General features: G+C 37.8%; 1 protein-coding gene across 1 annotated transcript in view; it reads left to right on the forward strand.

The window, feature by feature from the left end:
• The window catches only part of TET1 (tet methylcytosine dioxygenase 1), a gene marked incomplete at its 3' end in the record, with an annotated part of 108,722 nt that overhangs the window by 62,367 nt on the left and 27,205 nt on the right, over positions 1–19,150 (forward strand). The window contains exons 4-6 of the mRNA XM_008567109.1: positions 10,301–12,608; positions 17,093–17,183; positions 17,781–17,874. Coding sequence (XP_008565331.1) covers positions 10,301–12,608; positions 17,093–17,183; positions 17,781–17,874 — 2,493 coding nt within the window. The remainder of the gene's footprint in view (positions 1–10,300; positions 12,609–17,092; positions 17,184–17,780; positions 17,875–19,150) is intronic.

Genomic DNA, 19,150 nt, shown 5'->3' on the forward strand with positions numbered 1-19,150 from the left:
TTAAAATTATATCTGTGGCTCAATTATATTTCTGTTGGACAGTGCTTCCTTCGAACAATATGAAGGATTGGAAGTGTTACATACTGGAAACCAGAACCCGTTCTGAGGCTAATCCAATGAGAGTTTGAAATGACAGAAGATTAGGTTCTGATGTAATCTCCATAAAAGCTGGTCTCTTTTCTGTCCTCTTAATCATACTTACACCATGTCATAGGTACTCCATAAATTTTTGTTGAATGAATGCACTGAGGCAGACAGAGTAGGGATGGAGGACACAAGCTGAATGGAAAAGGTATTAAGTAGGTAGACTCTGCTGAACTCAGTGGCTGAATTTGAGTCTTCAGCATAGGAGGATTCTGAGAACACTCTTGGGTATTGGGGTTGAACCAGGTATGGGGCAAAGGTAACTAACTTCTAGACGTGGTGCAGTTTTACTTGTCTGGTGTAGATATCCAGTTGGTGGTTGATTGAATTTGGATTTCAAGAGAGATATCTTGTCTTGATGTGGGAGTCATCAGCAAGTAGGTGTAGGTTGAAGCCAAATATGTGAATAAGTGGGGAGACTGGAGAGAAGACAAGGGGAACAGCAGCATTTATAAGTGGGTAGAGGAGCGAGCAAGGGTAACTGAAATGATGAGTAGAGAATTGAAGTGAGGATCCTAAAGAAGTGAGGAATAGCACCAAAAGATACTCTGGAATTCCACTGAATATAGCAATTGGGATGATACTGGTGAATCTTGAACAGTTTCAGTATAATGGTGGGAACAAGGACCTGATTATAGTGGGTCGAAGAGTACATGTTAGATAGACAGTGATTGCAGACAATTATTTGGAGGACTTTAGTCGTAAAATGGTGCAGTGTACAGTGAGACAGGGTGGGGGCTAAATTCTTTTGGAAGGTTTTGTTTTCTTAAGATAGAAGAGACTTGAGCTTGTTATAGCCTGCGGAGAAGGAGCCAGGAGGGGAAGATTTACAGATCTGGAAATTTTGGCTCCAGAAAGCTCTCTGATTTTTCTGTTAGGAATGTGTAAACACTTCTGTGCATATCATAACCAGCTGAGTGCTGACTGTGAATAAATACTCAGTATTCTTGGAGCTTATGTTCTTAGAAAGCTGAGACAGAAATAGAGTTTTTTTCTTTAAGGGGAAACACTGGAGGAAGTGACTGGAGACCCAAGACCACATGGGCAATACAGAAAGAACTAAAAGTCCAAAACAAACTATTACTGGTGCCTTTTAGTATCAGGACTTAACTAGTTATCTGATGGCTTTCTGAATTGAGTTAGGCAAGGTTCCTGAATATTATCTTTTATCATGAGAGGGTGCATTCCAGGCGGGATGTCTTGATAGTGGAAAACAGGATTTGTTTTAAGGGAAATCTCCTGAAATCTTGAGGAACATTTAAGTGCTATTTAAAAAAACAAAGAAAGAAAGAAAAGGATTTTTGGAGCCTGCCTTCTGTCTTGATCCTTTACAGTACGAGTGAAAATAAACTGCATTTGTGAAACTACTGTGATTGAATCTTATCTGATTGAATTAGGTAATCTGAAATTATATGTTTGTTTAATTTGTATTTTGTTTTTTTGCTTTTTAAAATTATTAATATGGCAATTCATACTGGGGTATTATTTAATACCAATAAATTTTCATTGGTTTTTAGTTTCCCAATTATGTGAAATTGAAAAATTTGAGGAAAAATTTAGACTAAAAAAGAAAATATATCAGGGTTATCTAATTCTAAAAAGGATTCTAAATTGGGTTCTAAATTCACCTACTTTTCTTAATAACTTGATGTGATGTAAGATGGTCACAAGGGAATAATATTTTGGACATAAGGTGATAATGTTTTGAATAGCGATGTTAGACTGCTACAACTCAAATAGGAGTAAAAGCAGGCCAGTAGGTTCAGAAAGATAATAATTACCATAACCTTAGGGAAAAAACTATCAAAGGAATTGTGTTGTTCTTTCAAGTTCTAAGCATCTATGATACCTTTAATTCAGTAAACCTTAGTAAATATTAGCAACTAATGGAATTTGTTGTAAATGTTAATACTTAATTTGCTGCTGAATTGTTACTCTTAGAACAATGTTTAAGGATTAAACACTAGGATCTTGTTAGGGAGACCTGGTTTGAGGCCTGCCTCTGGATATTGATTTTTTTTGTTTTAATTTGTAACAAAATTGATTGTTCATATCTGTGGGGTGTGGGTATTGATCTTAATCAGAAACTACCTTATCTGAAGAGTGGAAATATTAATACTACTTATTTCAGTAGGAAAAGCAAATGAGATAATTCCTGTAAAGTGCTCATAGTGATGCCTGGTAAGTAGTCAATGCTCAATACATAAATAATAGCTATTAATAAATACTCTTTTTTTAAAAAAAATATGGAATGCTTCATGAATTTGCATGTCATCCTTGTGTGGGGCCATGCTAATCCTTTCTGTATCGCTGCAATCTTAATATATGTGCTGCTGAAACGAGCACAATATTCCTTTCTTGACCAACTAGGGTTTTTTTGTTTTTTTCTTTTGGTGGCTGGCTGGAACAGGGATCCAAACCCGTGACCTTGGTGCAGTAAGGCTGCAACCTAACCAACTGAGCTAACAGGCCAGCCCTATGATATTCTTTTCTTAATTGTGGATTTGAGGCTGGAATTAATAGGTTTTTCTTGTATGTTGAAGGACAAGTAGAAAAGTAAGAATCATCTGTCTAACAGGCATTTTTCCTTTAGCTAGTCAGTTCATTTGAACACATAGTAATATCCAACAATATATATAAATTCTTTTATTCATGTATTAACCTCACAATAGACCTGTTCAGTGTTGTTGCTAGTCTTGCAGAAACTGAGGCTCAAAGAAGCTCTATAGAGTCAGAACTTGCTCCAGGCTACGTGGTTGGTAAACTGTGGAGCTGGGAGAGTGGCTAAAGTTTGTCTGATTCCAGCCAAACCTGGAGAGCTAGGTTTTAGAGAGTGTTCAGTGGAAATTCTCCTTGGAGGACCTACAAAGGGGCAAGTTCAGTCTGTGATATTTAAGGAATGACTGAATTTGGCAATTGAGAACTTAATTATAACCTTGGGGGTAGGAGTTTAAGATATTTGAATGAAAATGCAAGTTGGTAGGATGATAGCTTGAGGCAGATTTGTAGTCCTAGGTATTTTGTCATTTTGAATGGGAATAAATTGTACCAGCTCATAGCCCCAAAGGAAGAGGACCAGGGACACCCATGACTAGAGATGTTTAGCTCTTAGGTCAGAGGTTTAGCTCTTAGGTCAGTAGTGATTTCTATATATTTGGAACCAATCTTCAATTTACACTTTTTAAAAAAATTTAGTTCTTGATCACTCTTCTATCAACAGCCTTCATCTAGTCTCCTCCCCCCCAGCCTCCATTCCCGAGTTAGAAGGATTTGTTTTGGGTTCTAAGACCCTGTGACCAGATGTGGGTGGAGTTTTTGTTGGGTGTAGGAATGAAAAAATTAGAATAGGAAAGAAGCCTGGCTCTAGTGAAGAGATTGTGGAGGCTTCTGAGGTCTCTGACATGGCTCCCACCTGGCCCAGACGTGGAAGAACCACCAGGCCTTACAGCACCAAGGTAGGGTGAGTGGGGGCCAGGGCCACCCAGTCCCCCAGACACACCTCTCTTTGCAAGCACTTTCTTTGGCCCTAACTTTCTGCAGTCTTTGAGTCCCTCAGTTGGTGTTTGTAGGCCAAACGGAGAAGCAGAGATCAGAGGCAAAAGCTCAAAGAATATTAGGACTACAAAATATGGTACAATACGTGTCTTCATTTTATCCCTAAAAACAGAAAAAGAGAACTTACTGGCTGGAATTCTGGACTAGCCACTTTCACTGCTTTAGGAGAATAAGATAGCTGTTGCAAGGGTCTCCTTTGGAAGAGATTTTTGCTGTTGTGGTTGTTTTTGTCTTACGTGTTCATTTTAGAATTCTCCTTAGGTGAATCTTTGGGTAACTGGTTCATATTCCCTTTTGATTTAAATTTGCTTTCGTTAGCAAATAGTGGTGGTGAGCAATGGAACAGGGCTTGACCTCCTTGCTTTTTATTAGGTTCAGTGGTAGGAGAAGAAATACAGTATCAACATTAGTGGAGGCACCACTGGTTCTCTCTGAAATTCTTTTCTGAACCCTCAGTTTTCAGGCTGAGAGCATGGGTCCTGAAGGTGTCACTTCTGACTAGACATAAGCTCCTTGCTGTGTTCCAAATGTTTGTTTATGAAATTTTTTTTCACAGCAATTTGGTTTATGTTTTTATTTATTTGGCAGCTGGCTAGTACAGTGATTCAAACCCTTGCTTGACCTTGGTGTTATGTAATATCACGCTCCAACCAAGTGAGCTAACTATCCAGCCCCAATTTGGTTGATTTACTTCATGCATTCTCAAGGGCAGTCAAAATTGTTTCTTGGTGGTGGTGGTGGTGGGGAGTGGGGCATTGAAAAAAATCTTAGATATTCCAGTGGGTCACAGTACATAAACAGATATAAAGTGTATCTGTGGTATTAAAATTTCATGGGGAAAAAAAGCCTTGGGGTGGGGTGGGCAGCGACACCTGTTGGAAATGAAAAAAAGTTGATACATGCATATCTACCTGTAGTATTACCGAATCATGTCTCTGAACATTCTTGGAAAGGCTTTATTTTTCTATGATTTGAGTACCTGTTTCTTGATGGTAACAGGAAATACTGCATGTACGCATTGTGTGTGTATATATAGGGAAGGGCTACAATCAGATTCTGTTCAAATAACATAGTCATTTCAGAATAAAATACGACTTTGCTTAATGCCATTTAAGCTCCTTCAAGAGTTCATGTAAGATTATCAAGATGATAGGAATCTGGAGAAATGAGAAAATGGAGGGGTCTGGGGAGCTATTGGATCCAGACTAGATCTAAGGAGTTCAACATTCCTAGTAGTTCAGAGTGGGTAGGAGGGGCCCACACCAGCCTATAGTCTAGGGACGTTTTTGTTCATTTCTTTCTGATGGCTGACTGATATGGGGAACCAAACCCATGACCTTGGTGTTACCAGCACCACATTCTCCCACATGAACTAACCAGTCAGCCCCTAGTCTTGGGATGTTTTTTAAAAGCTATATGAAATATAACTGAATAACAAAGCTCAGGTGTTCTTAATTAGGCTTATTAATTAATGAGAACGTCTTATGAAGATATTCTTTTGGTACGTAAATCTTAAAAGAATTTCACAATCTTCTGTAGAGGAATGCATGGTTTGAAGTCCCAGTGTACTTGGATATGCATATTTATAAAATTAACAGCATCAAATAAAAAAGTAAAACTACTCTTTTCCTGAATTCTGTTTCCTAGTGTTAACTACTGTTAACATTTTAGGTTTATCCTACCAGCTTTTCTTCCAGGCTAGACAAATGTTTGTGTCCTGAATGAAAAGGGATGATAACCTCACATCTGCAACTAGTTTATTTGCATAAATCATATGTTGTGGATATCTTGCCATCCATGCAATGAGTAGATTGTACATAGAGCAATGGCTGCACATCATTTCACATTGCAAATATACCAGAGTTTATTTCATACTTTCCCTGTTAGAAATGTTATGTTGCATTATAATTTGCTTGCATAAATTTCTGCTCTTATAGTTTTGCCACTTGGATGGGTGAAAAGTTTCGTTTTTCATTTGCTTGTCTTCTAGTAATGTTGCACAGCTTTTGACCCTTTGGATTTCCACTTAAGTGAGTTATTTATTCGTATCCTTTCCTCACTATTTTATTGAGTCCGTTTCTTTTTCTTATTAATTTGTGGGAGCGCTTTTACATTAAGAATAGTAATCTGGGCTGGCCGGTTAGCTCAGTTGGTTAGAGTGTGGCCTTGTAACATCAACATCAAGGGTTTGGATCCCCTTACCAGCTGCCACCAAAAAAACCCCAAAAAGATTAGTAACATTTTACGTGTGTTACAAATATTTTTTCAGTCTATCATTTTACTTTTTTTCTCATATTTTATATTTTATTTGTTTTTTAAAAAAATGTTCATTATGACTCAGAATTGATTACGACTCACTCATGGTTTACACACATAGTGTGAAAAACACCGATACAGAGACATTTTGCACCCTCTGCTTGTTGGTGGCTTGAATGTGTCTGCCTGCTGATGAAAGAAATTAGCTAGAATGTTGGCTTGTACACTAACTTCTTGAAGTGGTAGGTAGGAACATATCTTGGATTTCATTCCTGATACTTTTTGATGGGAGGGGTTTTTAATAGTGCCAGTTATAGTCTGATCTTGTGAGGACCCAATGAGGTTTTCCATGGGTAAGTCAACTATCAGATTGGAGTTGATGATATATTTTTATGGAAGTTTCTTGGAAAGCATCCTTGACCCAGGAATGTCTCACTTTAGCTAGCTCCGATCCACTCCCAATCAGAGTCTGCCTTCCTTCCTTCTCACCTCGAGCCTAGCCTCCACGACCCAGCCAGGCCTAGTGTTACAAGCATCATATCTCACCTTTGGGGTGGCAATTCAGCTCACCCCCCCCACCCCCTCATTGTCTTAGAAACAGCACTTACAGCTTAACCTCAGAAACCCCACATCCTGCCGGAAGTCTATCATTTGACTTTTGACTTTATTTATGGCAATATTCCTTCTATATTCTTTCAAAATACACGTATCAAGAAACACTGAATCATAATACATTTTGCATTATGATTCAGTACACAAACACATTTGCAAAAGAGTTACATGGTAATACTTATCTCTACCATTCCTTATTTTAAAACAAACACTTGTCATAAAACACTAAATTGGCATTGGGACTCATGGATTGTGATCAGCAATTTGAAAAGCACTATATTATCATATCTTTTGCCTTTAAAATTGTTGGGCTGGCCAGTGGCTCACTTGGGAGAGTGTGGTGCTGATAACACCAAGGCCACGGGTTTGGATCCCATATAGGGATGGCCGGTTTGCTCATTGGCTGAGCGCGGTGCAGACAACACCAAGTCAAGGGTTAAGATCCCCTTACTGATCATCTTTTTTAAAAAAAAATTGTTGATTTTTGTATGTAGTTGAAGAAGCGTACACCTCTAAATGTTCTTCTTCTTACATCTTTTGTGTGTGTGTGATGTAAATTTTATATGCAATTCACATTTTGGTGTCCATAAATAGTCTTATTGGAACAGTACCACTCCCATTAGTTTGCATATTATCTGTGGCTGCTTCCTGTATACAACAGGAATGGTTGTGACAGATTATGTGGACTACCACGAAGCCTAAAATATTTACTAACTGGCCCTTTACAGAAAGTTTGTTGAACCCTGGCATAAACACTATATTTTGGTAACATGATTATCTGTTTAATCTTAAATATCTTTTCATGTTAAGAATACCTTTGCCAAATAATTTAATTTTTAAATTTCTGTCTCTTGGAGATCTTTCTCCAAAGTAATTTTAGTCTTTCATTAAAAAATAGTATGTCTATTTTGTCCAGAATTCTTACATCTTTTTAACATTTAAACTATTAATCTGTTAATTTTGTTGCATAGTGTAAGATTGGGGGTCAATCTTTCCACTTGTGTCATTATTAAAATTTTTACTTTCTCCACTGCTTACAAGTGCCAATTATTCAATATTCTTGGCTTTAGTCTGTTAATTTATGTATCTGCCCAGTGTGTGCAAAAGTATTATTGCTTTTTAATATGAAGGATATTTTTATAGTAATGTCTTTTTCTAAGAAATGTGGCCATTATTTCATATTTATTTTTTTTAAAGTTTGTTAACATTACTGAAATGTACAGAAAAATTGTACATGACAATTGTATATCTCGATGAATTTTGACAAACCTGGGTAACCTGTACCCTGATCAAGAAAAGACATACATATTATTTTTATTAGTAGGATTTTTAAATGCTTAATTATACAATTGGGCAATGCTCATGTATTTTATATTTTGAATGTAACTATTGCTCTTCTGAACTCTGTTTTATTTTTTTACTCAATATTCCTGGTTTTTCTATGAAGCCAATTATATTATCTTTCTTTTAAAGTTATATTATCTTTACTCAAAGAGAAATCTCCTAACTTTCAATATTTATGTATTTCTCTCTCTCTCTCTCTCTTTTTGTTTTGTTTTGTTTTTTGTTTTTATTTTTTAGTGGCTGGCTGGTATGGGGATCCGAACCCTTGATCTTGGTGTTAAAACACCAAGCTCTAACTAATTGAGCCAAGCGGCCAGCTCACTTCTCTCTTCTTCAGACATTGACTAGAACCTCCAGGGCCATGTTAAATATCAGAGGTATCAAGGTTCTTCTTTATTTATTAAGTTAAAAAATAAAAATTGTGTACACTTATGTACAACATGATGTTTTGGAATATGCATATAGCTTGGAGTGGGAATTATTCTGTTATTTGCTCCTGATGTACTTATGTCAATGGAAACCTATTGTGTCAATTCCTGTGGTATAATGTTATGTGAGGTGTTTCGAGTTTTTAAAAAATAAGAATTAGAGCGGGGGATAGGAAGTGACTGCTTAGTGGGTACAGGGCTTCTCTTTGGGGTGATGAAACTGTCCTGGAATAGATAATGGTGATGGTTGTACAACATTGTGAATATACTGAAAATCACTGAATTGTACACTTTTAAATGATAAAATGATGAATTTCATGTTATGTGAATTTTATCTCAACAAATAATATAGGGATTATATCCCTTTTCAGTCACTAGAATGGCAAAAGTGAAAAATTAGAAAATACAAATTGTTAATAAGAATGTAAAACAATTGGAACTCTCGTAATTAACTGGTGGGAGTATATATTGATAACAACTTCAGAAAACTCTTTAGCTTAGGGCCGGCCCAGTGGCGCACTGGAGAGTGCTCCGCTTGGGAGTGCGGTGGTGCTCCCACCGAGGGTTCGGATCCCGTGTGGAGACCGGTTCCCGCTCACTGGCTGAGCGCGGTGCGGGCGCAACACCGAGGGTTGCAATCCCGTTGCCGGTCAGTAAAAAAGACAAAAAGGAAAAAAAAAAAAAAGAAAACTCTTTAGCTTATCTACAAAAGTTGAAAATACCCAACATACAAACTCTATGATCCAGCATTTTCTCTTCGCCCACCGTGTATGTATGTTCACCTAAAGAAAAAAAAAAATAGCCCCAAACTAAAAATAACCTAAATGTCAATCTCCAGTAGAAGATGAATACATTGTTGTATATCCAATCAATGAATTACTATACAACAATGAGAGTCAGTGGATGGACTACAGGTATTTTTCTTTTGGCAACTGGCCAGTACTGAGATTTGAACCTGTGACCTTGGGGTTATAAACCTGTGCTCTAACCAACGGAGCTAATGAGCTAACCTACAGGTATATTTACTAGGATGGATATATTTCACACTGTGTAATTTATTTATTTAGGGTTTTTTTTACTGGTAGCTGGCTGGCACAGAAATTGAATCCTAGACCTTGGTGTTAACAGCACCATGATCTAACCAACTGAGATAACTGGCCAGCCCTCACAAGTGTAATTTCGAGTGAAAGGAAATCAGTTATGTGGGGTTTGAAAATAAGCAAAAGATATCTATGAGGTTAGATGTTAAGACAATGGTCACCTTTTACGGGCTCAGTGATGACTGGACAAGAAGCGTTTTCTGCTTGGGATCTGGGTACATAGGTGTTCATTTGTGAACATTTAACGAACTATATACATACGATTTATACACTTTTTTGTGCATTTCTACTTCATTCAATACAGTTTGCATTAAAATGAAAGATATCATCCATTGAATGGTAATGTAAAAATATTTTAAAAATTAATTTGTAGAGCCGGCCCGGTGGCGCACTGCTACAGTGCACCGCTTGGGAGCGTGGAGGCACTCCCGCCGAGGGTTCGGATCCCACATACAGACCAGCCGCTCACTGGCTGAGCGAGGTGTGGGCGCAACACCGAGGGTTGCGATCCCGTGGCCGGTCCCAGTCCGGTATGGGCGCGACACTGAGGGTTGCGATCCGTTGCCGGTCACGAAAAAAAAAGACAAAAAGGAAAAAAAAAATTAATTTGTAAAAACAAATGAATATACTAAAATTTTAACAGGAATGGGATCATAATAGTTCTCTTTTTTTCTTTATCCTTATACTGCCCTTTTTGGTATTTTATGACTTCTCTGAACATGGAAAAAGAAAATACAATATTACTTTAGGTTGTGTCCACAGGGTTTTCACATTTATTTGCTAGTAAATCATAAAGTTCGTATGGCTCTTATTTGGAAATTTAATTACGTGATATGAGTAATTTTCATGTTTATGTTACAGGCAGATTTTGACAACAAACCAGTAAATGGCCCCAAGTCAGAATCCATGGAATATAGTAGATGTGGTCATGGGGAAGAACAAAGATTGGAATTGAACCCACATCCCCTTGAAAATGTAACTAAAAATGAAGAAAGCATGACAGGAATTGAGGCAGAGAAGTGGACGCAAAATAAGAAATCACATTTAACTGATCATGTCAAAGGCGATTTCAGTGCAAGTGTGGCAGAAGCTGAAAAATCGAAAAACTCTGAAATTGACAAGAAACAAATCAAACCTCCAAAATTGTTTGCACAAACTATCAGAAATGGCATTAAAAATGTACACTATTTCCCAACAGAAGCAAATGTATCATTTAAAAAAATCCATATTGAAGAATTTGGCAAGGCATTTGAAAACAACTCCTATAAATTCCTGAAAGACACTATAAACCATAACAATGCCATGAGCTCCATTGCTACTAGTGCAAGTTGTGATCATCTCAAGGGGAGAAGTAATGTCTTAGTCTTCCAGAAGCCTGGCTTTAACTGCAAATCTAAACCAGATTCTGCAAACTGCAGCGTAAATAGTCATACTAACATACACAATGAACGTGATCAACCAAAAACTCCTGAGAATATACCAACTAAAGAACCAAAAGATGGATCTCCAGTTCAACCAAGTCTTTTATCCCTAATGAAAGATAGGAGATTAACACTGGAGCAAGTGGTAGCCATTGAGGCCCTGACGCAACTCTCAGAAGCCCCATCAGAGAATTCCTCACCATCAAAGTCAGAGAAAGATGAGGAAACACATCAGAGAACAGCTAGTTTACTTAACAGTTGTAAAGCTATCCTCTACTCTGTAAGAAAAGACCTCCAAGACCCAAACTTACAAGGGGAGGCACAAAGCCTTCGTCACTGTCCATCTTTGGAAAAGCAAAACTCATGCAACATGGTAGTGTTCAATGGCCAAAATGCCCTTTCCAAGTCACATATCTGCTCAGTTACTAACAAAGAATCCACAAAGTCAAACGAATATTCAGAAGCCACAAATTCAGTATCTCCTGTTATACCCAAATCAAATTCATCTAACATTGACACCAATACAAAAGTTGCTCAAGGTAGAACTATTCTGGACAGTTGTTCAAACAATTTCCATCAGCTGCCACCAAAAAGTACAAAATTGGAGTATTGTAACCAGTTACTGGACAGCAGTAAAAGGTTGGACTCAAACAATCCACCATGTCAGGACGTAGCACATACTCAAATTGAGGAGGATGTTGCAACACAATTAACACAACTTGCATCAATAATTAAATTAAATTACATAAAACCAGAAGACAAAAAAATTGAAAGTACACCAACAAGCCTTGCTGCACATAATGTACAGCAAAACCATAGTCAAGAGAAGGATGTAATACAACAGAAACCACCATCAAGTGTGCAAAGTAACCATGACCCATCACTAACAAAGCAAAAGAATACAACCCAGAAAAAGACGAAATCCACTCCATCAAGAGATCGGCGGAAAAAGAAGCCCACGGTTGTAAGTTCTCCAGAAAATGATCAGAAGAAGCAGGAAGAGTTGTCATATGAGTACAGTAAGTTCCATGACATTTGGATAGCATCCAAATTTCAAAGATTTGGTCAATTTGTTCCACATGATTTTCCTATTCTATTGGGAAAAATTCCACCCCTGACCAAATGGAAAGCATTGGTTCCAACAACTTCAACATTAAAACACAAAAAATTATTTCCCCCACTTACTCAGATAAAATTTGAGAGATATCCTGAATTAGCACAGGAAAAAAAGGTAAAGGCTGAACCATTGGATTCTCTCCCTTTATCTCACTTTAAAACAGAATCCAACGGGCAGGTGTTTACAGATAAAGCTTATAATTCTCAGGTACAGTCAACAGTGAATGTCAATCAGAAAGCTCATCCCTTGCCCCAGCCCTCTTCTCCACCTAACCAGTGTGCTAACGTGATGGCTGCCAATGACCAAAAACAGTTTCAGCAGGATGTTAAAAAAGAGCAACCTGTGCATCAGCACCTGCCAACATTGCCTGGTATCTCTCACGAGACACCATTACCGGACCCAGCACAAATTCTCAGGAATGTAAATGTAGTATGTTCAGGTGGAATTACAGTGGTTTCTACCAAAAGTGAAGAGGAAGTCTGTTCATCTAGTGTTGGAGCATCAGAATTTTCCTCAGGAGACAGTGCACAGAAAAGTTTTAATGATTATGCCATGAACTTCTTCACCAACCCTACGAAAAACCTGGTGTCTGTAACGAAGGAATCTGATCTGCCAAACTGCGACTGCTTTGGTAAGTCCTTGTGTGGATGTGTTCTTCTTTCCCCTGCATGAATTACCTCAAGTCATGACAGAATCAAGTTCTGGTTCATCTTTTTGTGTGGGATTTTTGCCCAATTCTTATGGTAACTTAGATGGACTAAGTACTTTTGTACTCATTTTTCTGTGAGGCCTTTATTGATTCTGCTCAGAAAAATGGAAAATTCATCTCATAGTTTGGAAAACTTTCTCAAGTGGAAATTGAGTTGATTTCTCTCAAGGCAAAATGTCTCTCAAGTTGTTTATTTTGCATAGCATAAGAATGAATACCCTTCCTATTTTATTGCAGTTCATTTATTCTTTCTATATTCAAAAAGAATTTCAACCTATAAACATTCATTAAAAAATTTTGTATTGCATATAGAGAATTTCAAACATATGTACAACTTAAATAACTATAGAAAGTACTTGTGCAATGGCCATCCAAGTCAAGAACTGGAACTGGTTTATTTCCTGTTCAGTGTCTAGTCCTTTTATGTTCTGCATAAAAATATGTTCTGTACCCATATATGAAGAAATCCCAATAATCTTGGCCACTTGAAAAATTCATAAACCTTGAGTTTTAAAATATTTTAATAAATTTGGTCAATATATATTGATATCCTATTTGAAAAAAATAACAGATAGGTTTGTGCCATAGTTGAGTCATGTACTTATGAAATCTGTGCCTGGGTAGTCACTGAAAGAGAACTTTCAGAAACTAACAATTGGTTTTTTATCAGTTTGTTAAAAGCCCTGAGAAAATCTTGCTGGAGTAAAATTATCAGGCAGATCTTATGAGAAATTCGCTCAATATTTGAAACATTTGAAAGCTTAATTTAAATTCTGTACTGATTAGTTACTGTCTTACCGTCAAACTTCATGTAAACACTCAAGTATAAGAAGAAATCATTTGACTAATAGACCTGTAAAAAATGGGAAGATTAAATAGTTCGTGTTGTTAAAGTTTGTTAGACTGCTTGAAACCCTATTATTTCAGCTATTCTACAACTGTGATAGGACAGAATTTGTGAAATAACCTCATCCGAACAGATTTAGAAATTAAAACAATCGCACTTGAAATGTGGCCCCAAATCACAAAGATTCAAGATTTGCCTTGGCCAAGAAGATGGTCTTTTTACTAGCAGCAGCTGGTTCATTAGGACATTCCAAAATGGGTAGTTAAAGGATTGTTTGGGATGATAAATATATCATTGATTTTTTTTTAGCCACAGTAGAAAAAATAGTGAAGTATAGCAATCACTTTCAGTGCTTGGTTATCCAAAGTACATTTGACATTCTGAAATAATATCCTTCCATTTCTCCGCTCATCATTCAAAACACAGTTTTGACAAATTACTATGTGCCAGGATAAGCACCCGGGATAGGATCTTCTGAGAAGGATCTCATAATTGTAAAGATGGGGTTGAACTGGGAGAATGAGAGGTTACTGGACCAAGGAGAGAAGAGTGTAATAAAGACGGTGGCTTCTATCCTGGTGCTCTTACTCCAAGGCTGATACTGTGCCTTGTCCTTGGCTTGTATTTACAACAACTCTACCACAGGGAAGGTTTTAATCCCTATTTTAGAAATGAGGAAACTGAAGCACAGAGAAGTTCACAGCAAGTGTCTGAATTGGGATTCAGAGGCAGGCAGTCTCAATTCCACAGCCTATGCTTATAACCTCTAATCCTCTGTTACTTCAAAATCTGAAGTAGAAAAGGGAGAATACTTTTGTGAACCAAATGGGGAAAAGTCCTCTAATTCAGATCTTTTTATTATTTATTTATTTATTTATTTATTTATTTATTTATTTTTCCTTTTCCTTTTTTTTTTTTGAGACCAGCCGCACCGTGCTCAGCCAGTGAGCGCACCGGTCATCCCTATATAGGATCCGAACCTGTGGCGGGAGCGCCACTGCGCTCCCAGTGCTGCGCTCTCCCGAGTGCGCCACAGGCTTGGCCCTTTTTTTAATTTTTTATTTTTGGGGGGGATCGGTAAGGGGATCGCAACCCTCGGCTCGGTGTTGTCTGCACCACGTTCAGCCAGTGAGCACCGGCCACTCCTATATAGGATCCAAACCCGCAGCCCTAGCGCTGCCAGCACCGCACTCTCCCAAGTGAGCCACAGGGCCGGCCCGAAAAGTCCTCTAATTCAAAAATAAATGCCACTAAAGTTTATATACCTAAGCTAGTCTAGTTTTATTTTACTATGTGCGTGGTTCCAATAGATGATTATTTAGTTTCAAGACCCTTTTCTTGGGCCGGCCTGGTGGCGCACTGCTACAGTGCGCCGCTTGGGAGTGCTGCGGCGCTCCTGCCGAGGGTTTGGATCCCACATACAGACCGGTTCCCGCTCGCTGGCTGAGCGAGGTGTGGGCGCAACACCAAGGGTTGCAATCCCATTGCCAGTCCCAGTCCAGTACGGGTGCGACACTGAGGGTTGCGATCTGTTGCCGGACACAAAAAAAGACAAAAAAAGGAAAAAAAAAAAAAAAAAGACCCTTTTCTTATACAAAGTAACTAGTTATGGTGCGTAGGAGTAAAGACTGCCAAGCATTCAAAGTTGACCAAGTGACTGCAAGTGGTCCCTGAACTGTTTATATACACGGTCACTTACATCATTACATGTGAGGTTATTGTGCTCATTGTATAGAAAAGGGAACCTAAAGACAGAGAAACAGAAGAGCAGACTCACCCAGAAATTGTCCTAAGTAGGACCATTATATCTGAAGGTAAAGGATTTTCATCAAGGCATTACATTCCAGCAAAATAGAGCAACTGATCTCTAGATCAGGGTTCCTCAAACTTAGCACTATTAGCATTTTAGGCCTAGTAATTCTTTGTTGTCAGGGGCTTGTGGTGTGTATTGTGGGATGTTGACAGCATCCCTGGCCTCTACCCACTAGACGCCAGTAAACCTCCCAAGTTATCATAACCAGAAATGTCTTCAGATATTGCCAAATATCCCCTCAGGGGCAATATCGCCACTATGTAAGAACGACTGCTCTAGATCACCAATAATAAATTAAAATCTATTCTATATATCTTGCATAGAAGTAATTCTACATTGTATTTAATGTCCAATCAAAACGATTAAATAATAAATTTTTTGTGTAGGTATACCGTGGCCAGAGATGCATGAAATGTAGAAATTCTGCAGGGGTTCCAGTTGGACATAATTCTAAGAGGCCATGTTAAATATACTGTTTTCTAGGAATTATATAATTCATTTTCCCCAAAATTCAGATGGTACAGAGTATGATGCAAACATCTTCTCATAGTCCCATTCTCTGAAGATATAACCCTTGTTACAGTTTCCTATGTGAATTAACATTATTACTGTTGTTCATTTTGTTTCCTTTTTCAAAAATTGTCTTTTCCAATGTACTATTTTTACAACTTGCTTTTTTTTTTTTCCTTTTTGTCTTTTTTCGTGACCGGTAACGGGATCGCAACCCTCGGTGTCGCGCCCGCACCACGCTCAACCAGTGAGCGGACCGGTCTACTATATGGGATCCGAACCCTTGGTGGGAGCGCCGCCGCGCTCCCAAGCGCAGCACTCTACCGAGTGCGCCACCGGGCTGGCCCACAACTTGCTTTTTTAACTTAATGAAATTAGTGTTTCATTATTTAATGTTTGTTAACATCATTTTAATAGCTTTATTATATTCTACAATAGAAACATCCTATAATTTCTTTAACCTATCACTTAGTGATAGATATTAAAGTGTTTCTCACTTTTTTTTTGATATTACAAATAACTGTAATAAGGAGTGTTCTTGTGTACATTTGCATTATAAATACACAATTGTGCAAGTGTATAATAGAAAAAATTCTTAGCAGTGGAATTGCTGGGCTCAATTTTAATAGGATTCTGAGGCTAAGCTTTTATGATGTATTGCTCTTGGATAATTTAATTTTGCACCTCGATTATTACAGATATTTTTTTTCTTTTTAAGAAGCCAGAGATGGGAGAATAAATATGACCCAACTCTTAAAATATTTTTTTCTCCTCTGATTCTTAGAGGAAGAAAGCATTAGTTAGAAGCAGGAAGAAAGGAACATTAATAAGCTGAATTCCAGGGCCTCTTGTCCTTCACTTTTTTTTTTTTTTTCCTTTTTGTCTTTTTTCGTGTCCAGCAACGGACCGCAACCCTCAGTGTCGCGCCCGTACTGGACCGGGACCGGCAACGGGATCGCAACCCTCGGTGCTGCGCCCGCCCCTCGCTCAGCCAGTGAGCGGGAACCGGTCTGTATGTGGGATCCGAACCCTCCGCGGGAGCGCTGCTGCGCTCCCAAGCGGCACACTGTAGCAGTGCGCCACCGGGCCGGCCCGTCCTTCACTTTAATTATCAAAGTTTACCAAAACCTTGCCAAGATTCATGGTTCTAAATTTTTAAAAAAGTAAAAATAGCTCCTCCTTGCCCCTATGTAATTCTGTAAAGCTTTGGGTCTAATAATCTTATTCCTTCCACAGATGGAGCTACACAAAAAGACAAAGGCCCATATTATACACACCTTGGGGCAGGACCAAGTGTTGCTGCTGTCAGGGAAATCATGGAGAATAGGTGAGGAAATGTGTTTCCCTGTTAAAATCATTCTTTGTTGTGGACCTGATTCAATGCAGATAAATTATCTCTGGGAACAAACATGAGGTGAATGGAAAACTTTCAGGAGTGTAAGTTGGATGTTTCTCAGGGCTTAGGACAAGAGGAGTGTTCAGGTGTCCCTACTGAGTCATTCCTCGCATGCGCTGTTGGGTACTCAACCAGGAACTCACAAAGCAAATCTAATCATCTTTGATAAATTCAGAAATACTTATTTTAATATTATTGTGTAATGACAGAAATAGAACAAATTACCATCATCGATACTGCATACCCTGCATTCCCTTCGCTTGCCTTGGAACCAGGCTGTTTTTAAAGTATAATCTTTTTTTTTTTTTTTTAAGTATAATCTTTAAGGATAAATAAACAGAACTGGATAATAAATAAAAACATCTGCCACCCCAAAAACCAATTTTTAACAAAAGTAACTTGAGGAGTGTTTGATTTTTGAACTCTGGTACATCTATTTCTTATGCACATTAAGATGTTAAAAGCTGAAGTTTTCAAGTGTAGATTGTGATTAATTAGTACATTCCTTCCACTATGTTTTGTACTCAGGTATGGTCAAAAAGGAAAAGCAATAAGGATAGAAAAAATAGTGTACACGGGAAAAGAAGGAAAAAGCTCTCAAGGGTGTCCAGTAGCTAAGTGGGTAAGTATTTTGTATTTATACATTTTTTGGAAATGGATTTATTCCACATGTAAAATAAGTAAAATTTTTGTCCTAAGGCAATGTGGACTAACAAAAATAGCCACTCCCACAGGGAAATAAGGAGCTATCTATCTTTGCCTGGGTTTTCAGTTCAGGTGTAGTAAGAGCACACCTTTAGAATGTTGAAACACATGTAGTTTTTGTTAAATGAGGAAAGGAAATACTGCTTCCTAGTTGTTACCCAGTGGTCTTCTTCTCTCTCCCCAAGGTCACCACTTTTACCAGTTTCTTGTGTATTTTTAGAGATAGTTCAATGCATTTATAATTAGATAACATAAACAAATGGTGCCAAATTATACAAACGGCTTTACACCTTTTATCAGTCACCATATCTTGAAATTCCTTCCAATTCAGTAACTATAAAGCCATATTAATGAAGATAATATGATATTGAAAGCAAAACAAAATCTACAACATATTCCCAAAATTGTTCCTATGACTACTTTGATTTTTTCCTAAAAATGCAATTATAGGTAGAGCTAGATTTAGCTTCTTTAGGAAGTTCTTAACTGAAAACCGGGTTCAGAGCCAAATGTATGTTTTCAGTAGTACATTCACATCCACAAAAATATTAACCAGTTTATTTGAAATTCTAAAAAGAAGGAAAGAAATTCTGTGTGTGTGTGTCAGTCTGGCTGGCTGGCTGGCTGGTACAGGGATCTGAACTCTTGACCTTGGTGTTACAACACCGTGCTCTAACCAACTGTGTAACCAGCCAGCACCTATTTGGAATTATTGACCATATGATCTTTTGAGGTCCCTTACCTATAATTTGTTAATTATGATGATGATTATAATAATTATAATAATAATGGCTATCAGCTACCATTGATTATATATCAAGTACTATGTTAAGCACTTACATATATAGCCTCATCAATCCTCACAGTGAAACTGATTTTGGAAAGGGTGAAAGTGGTTATTTTTATACCCATTTCAGAATATTAAAAACATTAAATGCAAAGTGGAGAAGGGGTTTTAACCTAGGTATCCATAAAGGAAAACAATTGCCACAACCTTAGCTACTCTAGTAGACTGTGTGTCTTGGTTAATTTCCCACCTTTGGAAAATGACAGCAGTGACCTGCACAAGAGCTTGAGGCTGAGTGCTAATTGCTTAGAAAACTTTGTTTCTTTGATCTATTTGGAATTCTGTGTTAAATAAAACACATAGTGTTAAAACACAGATAACCTTAGAGATCTTACAACAACCTTGT

The sequence above is a fragment of the Galeopterus variegatus genome, unplaced genomic scaffold (genome assembly GCF_000696425.1).
Source record: "Galeopterus variegatus unplaced genomic scaffold, G_variegatus-3.0.2 Scaffold293, whole genome shotgun sequence".
Classification (NCBI taxonomy): domain Eukaryota; kingdom Metazoa; phylum Chordata; class Mammalia; order Dermoptera; family Cynocephalidae; genus Galeopterus; species Galeopterus variegatus.